Source organism: Salmo salar, chromosome 26 (genome assembly GCF_965601325.2).
Source record: "Salmo salar chromosome 26, fSalSal1, whole genome shotgun sequence".
NCBI lineage: Eukaryota > Metazoa > Chordata > Actinopteri > Salmoniformes > Salmonidae > Salmo > Salmo salar.
In genome coordinates this window covers 47,197,393-47,205,000 of record NC_138316.1, presented here as the reverse complement: position 1 = coordinate 47,205,000, position 7,608 = coordinate 47,197,393, and the positions used below count along the sequence as shown (strand labels likewise).

Here is a 7,608-nt window from a genome sequence, read left to right as displayed (position 1 = left end):
GGAGTGTAGAGAGAGAGAGACAGAGAGAGCAGGAGGCATGGAGTGTAGAGAGAGAGAGAGAGACAGAGAGAGCGGGAGGCATGGAGTGTAGAGAGAGAGAGAGCGGGAGGCAGGGAGTGTAGAGAGGGAGAGAGAGAGAGAGAGAGAGAGAGACAGAGAGAGAGAGAGACAGAGAGAGCGGGAGGCAGGGAGTGTAGAGAGAGAGAGAGAGCGGGAGGCAGGGAGTGTAGAGAGGGAGAGAGAGAGAGAGAGAGAGAGAGAGACAGAGAGAGAGAGAGACAGAGAGAGCGGGAGGCAGGGAGTGTAGAGAGAGCGAGCGGGATGCAGGGAGTGTAGAGAGAGAGAGAGAGAGAGAGAGAGAGAGAGACGGAGAGAGAAAGGGAGAGAGTAAGTACCTGTCTGAGACTCTGCCTGCACCCGTTCACTGGATGTCTAGAGGGGAGAGTAAAGGGAGGGACAGACAGAGAGACAGGGAACAGAACATAATCAGGTGACAAAAGAAAGAACTCTTCATCCTGTATTATCTGTTGTGTTGAGGAATCAGCCTCTTACCTTATTGTGATCATGTAAAGGCCTGTGGATAGACACGTAGTGTCTGATTTTACTGTTGAACAAAAGATCAACATTATGAATACACTGATGATAGATTACCAAAATATATTGTGCCAAGAAAATCTTTAACCATTTGACCACCATCAAATAATTTCCCACATAAATAAATAGTTATACTGTCATTTATTCAGACACATCATTTGAACAGCCCTCACCCTCCACTGTATTTTATTGAGACATATGATGTGAACAGCCCTCACCCTCCACTGTATTTTATTGAGACATATGATGTGAACAGCCCTCACCCTCCACTGTATTTTATTGAGACATATGATGTGAACAGCCCTCACCCTCCACTGTATTTTATTGAGACATATGATGTGAACAGCCCTCACCCTCCACTGTATTTTATTGAGACATATGACGTGAACAGCCCTCACCCTCCACTGTATTTTATTGAGACATATGATGTGAACAGTACTCACCCTCCCTGTCCGATCACAGGTGTGATCTTCACATTTTGTTGCACACTGTCCCCGTTCTTCTTTTTGGCATAATAAATCCCCTGCCACTCCTGGGAGGAGAGAGAGAGAGAGAGAGAGTGAGAGTGAGAGGGAGAGAGAGAGAGAGAGAGAGAGAGAGAGAGAGAGAGGGCAATTCACTTCATATAATAATATACTACTTAACAGACTCACCAGAGCCACAGTGCAGTGAGCGCATACATTTTATATATGTGTATCTAGGGTAGAAAAGCTACTGGTAAATTTACCAAAGTTACCGGAATCTTCCGAAATGTTTGTAATTAACAGAAAATCTATGGCAATCTATCGGAGCTTTGGTAATTTATACTGGAATAACTTTAAACAATTTATTTGTGTATTATATAACTCTTTATATCTGTGTCTATATTGTCCATGACTTTCTAGCTGATTGACCAGAGAAAACCAAGAGAAAATAGTGTAATTAATGGAGAAAAGAAATGTCATCAACAATGGCTTTATTTTAAATGAACTCTGAAACTCTTCCAACTGTTGACTATCTTCACAACTGCCACCAGTTTGACACCAACACAGTGTCAACAAATACATGTTGAAATAGACAAATAAATAAAAGTGTGTAAAATAATAATGTTTTACAGCTTTGTCATTCTAAAACCATCTTATTTAATTATTTCATTTTTTTTACATATGATAAATTCCCACAGAGGGCCAAAGATAATTACAGTCACCTGTGATAATCTGAAGTACCCCAAAGGGCCACTAGATGTCTTGTGATAGATTACATAAAATCCACAAAATTCTGGTAGTTTACTGGTAAACTTTCCAGTAATATACCCTTCTCTTTGCAGCCTTATGTGATCCTCACGGGAATTGAACCAACAACGTTGACGTTACTGGCGTCACGCTCTTACCAACTGAACCACACAGGACCAATAAACAAAAGGCTGTAGTCTATAATATGTTATAATGGAGAAGTAAATCCAGAGTTCTAGAGATGATCACCCCAACACCGGGGTCATCCTGAGGCATATCAAAGAATAACCAGACGCTTTATAGGGCAGGAGAGAACCAAAATGGCGTCCAGTCAGGTTGTTTCATGTGAGACACCCCTGGTGTGGTGTCTGAGGTTTAAAAGGCAGTTTCCTACTGTTCCTCTGTCTGCCGGTGACCTTCTCTGTCTCTGTACTCACACCACAAACCCAGCCAGCATCCAGTGTCTCATCTCACTGCATGAAAAAGGCTTTCTGGCCGAGCTGATGGGGTCAACACACACCTGATATCATAGTGCTGTTATAGGGCTGGAAATAAACAGATACACACTCACCTTTCCTTTCCGTATGCAGGAGTTTATCGTTTCAAGGAGATCAGGCTTATTCTTTTCACTTTTAGGCACTTCTATTATATCCTTCCCTATTAGTTCACCTTGCTGGTAACCCATGATGCTCTCGTAGGCAGGGTTCACATACTGTAGAGGAGAGAGCCGAGGGGGAGAGACGGGGAGAGACGAGGAGAGACGAGGGGGGAGACGGGGGGAGACGGGGAGAGACGAGGGGGGAGACGGGGAGAGGGAGAGATACATCGTCATACTGAGAATCAGGCATCATTAGAGATTTTCTGCGAGTCCAACAACACTAGCATCACACACAGTCCTGTGCGGTTAGCTTAGCTCAGCTAGCATAGCTCTTCACAACAGCATCACACAGTCCTGTGCGGTTAGCTTAGCTCAGCTAGCATAGCTCTTCACAACAGCATCACACAGTCCTGTGAGGTTAGCTTAGCTCAGCTAGCATAGCTCTTCACAACAGCATCACACAGTCCTGTGAGGTTAGCTTAGCTCAGCTAGCATAGCTCTTCACAACAGCATCACACAGTCCTGTGAGGTTAGCTTAGCTCAGCTAGCGTAATCAGTAGTACCATTAACACATTGGTAACTCTCATCTCTGTCTGTAGCTGTGTCTCTGTCTGTAGCTGTATCTCTGTCTGTAGCTGTGTCTCTGTCTGTAGCTGTGTCTCTGTCTCTAGCTGTGTCTCTGTCTGTAGCCGTGTCTCTAGCTGTGGTGATGTATGTTGCCGTGTCTGTAACTGTGTCTGTAACTGTGTCTGTAACCGTGTCTGTAACCGTGTCTGTAACTGTGTCTGTAGCCGTGTCTGTAACTGTGTCTGTAACTGTGTCTGTAGCCGTGTCTGTAACTGTGTATGTTGCCGTGTCTGTAACCGTGTCTGTAACCGTGTCTGTAACCGTGTCTGTAACCGTGTCTGTAACCGTGTCTGTAACCGTGACTGTAACCGTGACTGTAACCGTGTCTGTAACTGTGTCTGTAACCGTGTCTGTAACCGTGACTGTAACCGTGACTGTAACCGTGTTTGTAACCGTGTCTGTAACTGTGTCTGTAGCTGCCCTTTTTCTGGCCCTGCAAATTGAAAATACCAATGTGGCCCTGGAGCCAAAAGGTTTCGCCACCCCTGCCTTAGTGCTTCCATCTGTAGACTGTTTGGTTGAGAATAAACAACAGACCATTCTTTAGTAAAACTAATGGAAACTGTGTGTCAAAAACCCACCTGGATGACTTGATCCTCATTGGTGATCTCTATGGCCTCCTGACTCTGCTCTAATGCTGTGAAGATAGCATTACACGCCCTAGGAAAGAGAAGGAGGGGGAGGGAGAGCAGGGATGGAGAGGGTGAGGAGGGAGATGAAGGAGGGAGAGAGGGAGGGAGGGGGAGGGAGGGCAAGGATGGAGATGGGGGAGGGAGATGGGGGAGGGAGAGCAGAGATGGAGAGGGCGAGGAGGGAGATGAGGGAGGGAGGGAGGGAGGGGAGAGGGCAAGAGGGAGGGAGGGAGAGATAGGGAGGGAGGGAGAGATAGGGAGGGAGGGAGGGAAGAGAGATAGGGAGGGAGGGAGATAGTTGAAATGCACCTCTGAATGTAGAACAGGAGCTAAATGTAGATATGTGAACAGTACATAGCTGTAGAAAGAACATTCTACTTTTTTAATCTCTCATTTTTAATCACACTCCACCATCATTACAGGATTTGGGGGCAGCATTGAGTGGATGTATTTATTTGTCTTTTTTATTTAACCTTTATTTAACTAGGCAAGTCAGTTAAGAATAAATTCTTATTTTACAATGACAGCCTACCAAAGGCAAAAGGCCTGGGATTAAAAATAAAAAATAAATACAATATAAATATAGGACAAAACACACATCACAACAAGAGACAACACAACACTACATACAGAGACACCTAAGACAACGACATAGCAAGGCAGCAACACATGACAACACAGCATGGTAGCAACGCAACATAACAACAACATGGTAGCAACACAACATGGCAGCAGCACAAAACATGGTACAAACATTACTGGGCTAACAGACAACAGCACAAAGGGGAAGAAGGCAGAGACAACAATACATCACACAACACAGCTACGGATATGTATCGTCTCTATGAGCTGGTTATACTTTGGATACTTGGTGAGACACCGCTCAGATAGAGGAGATACTTGGTGAGACACCGCTCAGATAGAGGAGTTGGTGAGACACCGCTCAGATAGATGAGATGTTTGGTGAGACACCGCTCAGATAGATGAGATGCTTGGTGAGACACCGCTCAGATAGAGGAGATACTTGGTGAGACAACGCTCAGATAGAGGAGATACTTGGTGAGACACCGCTCAGATAGAGGAGATACTTGGTGAGACACCGCTCAGATAGATGAGATGCTTGGTGAGACACCGCTCAGATAGATGAGATGCTTGGTGAGACACCGCTCAGATAGATGAGATACTTGGTGAGACACCGCTCAGATAGAGGAGTTGGTGAGACACCGCTCAGATAGAGGAGATACTTGGTGAGACACCGCTCAGATAGATGAGATGCTTGGTGAGACACCGCTCAGATAGATGAGATGCTTGGTGAGACACCGCTCAGATAGAGGAGTTGGTGAGACACCGCTCAGATAGATGAGATGTTTGGTGAGACACCGCTCAGATAGAGGAGATACTTGGTGAGACACCGCTCAGATAGAGGAGATGCTTGGTGAGACACCGCTCAGATAGAGGAGATACTTGGTGAGACACCGCTCAGATAGAGGAGATACTTGGTGAGACACCGCTCAGATAGATGAGATACTTGGTGAGACACCGCTCAGATAGAGGAGTTACTTGGTGAGACACCGCTCAGATAGATGAGTTACTTGGTGAGACACCGCTCAGATAGAGGAGATACTTGGTGAGACACCGCTCAGATAGATGAGATACTTGGTGAGACACCGCTCAGATAGAGGAGATACTTGGTGAGACACCGCTCAGATAGAGGAGATACTTGGTGAGACACCGCTCAGATAGATCAGATACTTGGTGAGACACCGCTCAGATAGATGAGATGCTTGGTGAGACACCGCTCAGATAGAGGAGATACTTGGTGAGACACCGCTCAGATAGATGAGATGGTGAGACACCGCTCAGATAGAAGAGATGCTTGGTGAGACACCGCTCAGATAGATGAGATACTTGGTGAGACACCGCTCAGATAGAGGAGATACTTGGTGAGACACCGCTCAGATAGAGGAGATACTTGGTGAGACACCGCTCAGATAGATGAGATACTTGGTGAGACACCGCTCAGATAGAGGAGATGCTTGGTGAGACACCGCTCAGATAGAGGAGATACTTGGTGAGACACCGCTCAGATAGAGGAGATACTTGGTGAGACACCGCTCAGATAGATGAGATACTTGGTGAGACACCGCTCAGATAGAGGAGATACTTGGTGAGACACCGCTCAGATAGATGAGATGGTGAGACACCGCTCAGATAGAAGAGATGCTTGGTGAGACACCGCTCAGATAGAGGAGATACTTGGTGAGACACCGCTCAGATAGATGAGATACTTGGTGAGACACCGCTCAGATAGATGAGATACTTGGTGAGACACCGCTCAGATAGATGAGATACTTGGTGAGACACCACTCAGATAGATGAGATACTTGGTGAGACACCGCTCAGATAGAGGAGATACTTGGTGAGACAACGCTCAGATAGAGGAGATACTTGGTGAGACACCGCTCAGATAGAGGAGATACTTGGTGAGACACCGCTCAGATAGAGGAGTTGGTGAGACACCGCTCAGATAGATGAGATGTTTGGTGAGACACAGCTCAGATAGATGAGATGCTTGGTGAGACACCGCTCAGATAGAGGAGATACTTGGTGAGACAACGCTCAGATAGAGGAGATACTTTGTGAGACACCGCTCAGATAGATGAGATGCTTGGTGAGACACCGCTCAGATAGATGAGATGCTTGGTGAGACACCGCTCAGATAGAGGAGATACTTGGTGAGACACCGCTCAGATAGAGGAGTTGGTGAGACACCGCTCAGATAGAGGAGATGCTTGGTGAGACACCGCTCAGATAGATGAGATGCTTGGTGAGACAACGCTCAGATAGAGGAGATACTTGGTGAGACACCGCTCAAATAGAGGAGATACTTGGTGAGACACCGCTCAGATAGAGTAGTTGGTGAGACACCGCTCAGATAGATGAGATGCTTGGTGAGACACCGCTCAGATAGATGAGATGCTTGGTGAGACACCGCTCAGATAGAGGAGATACTTGGTGAGACACCGCTCAGATAGAAGAGATACTTGGTGAGACACCGCTCAGATAGAGGAGATACTTGGTGAGACACCGCTCAGATAGAGGAGATACTTGGTGAGACACCGCTCAGATAGAGGAGATACTTGGTGAGACACCGCTCAGATAGAGGAGATGTTTGGTGAGACACCGCTCAGATAGAGGAGATGCTTGGTGAGACACCGCTCAGATAGAGGAGATGCTTGGTGAGACACCGCTCAGATAGAGGAGATGCTTGGTGAGACACCGCTCAGATAGAGGAGATGCTTGGTGAGACACCGCTCAGATAGAGGAGATGCTTGGTGAGACACCGCTCAGATAGATGAGATACTTGGTGAGACACCGCTCAGATAGAGGAGATACTTGGTGAGACACCGCTCAGATAGAGGAGATACTTGGTGAGATACTTGGTGAGACACCGCTCAGATAGATGAGATACTTGGTGAGACACCGCTCAGATAGATGAGATACTTGGTGAGACACCGCTCAGATAGATGAGATACTTGGTGAGACACCGCTCAGATAGATGAGATACTTGGTGAGACACCGCTCAGATAGAGGAAATACTTGGTGAGACACCGCTCAGATAGATGAGATGCTTGGTGAGACACCGCTCAGATAGATGAGATACTTGGTGAGACACCGCTCAGATAGATGAGATGCTTGGTGAGACACCGCTCAGATAGATGAGATGCTTGGTGAGACAACGCTCAGATAGAGGAGATACTTGGTGAGACACCGCTCAGATAGAGGAGATACTTGGTGAGACACCGCTCAGATAGATGAGATGCTTGGTGAGACACCGCTCAGATAGATGAGATGCTTGGTGAGACACCGCTCAGATAGAGGAGATACTTGGTGAGACACCGCTCAGATAGAGGAGTTGGTGAGACACCGCTCAGATAGATGAGAT

The 7,608-nt window shown here is 46.6% G+C and overlaps 1 protein-coding gene across 1 annotated transcript in view; it reads right to left on the bottom strand.

Annotated features, from left to right (window-relative positions):
* The window catches only part of LOC106591626 (high affinity cAMP-specific and IBMX-insensitive 3',5'-cyclic phosphodiesterase 8A), a 238,392-nt gene that overhangs the window by 39,684 nt on the left and 191,100 nt on the right, over positions 1-7,608 (bottom strand). Inside the window, 5 exon segments of the mRNA XM_082969783.1 lie at positions 396-432; positions 553-604; positions 1,038-1,126; positions 2,377-2,517; positions 3,612-3,690. Of these exon segments, the coding sequence (XP_082825909.1) occupies positions 396-432; positions 553-604; positions 1,038-1,126; positions 2,377-2,517; positions 3,612-3,690 (398 nt within the window).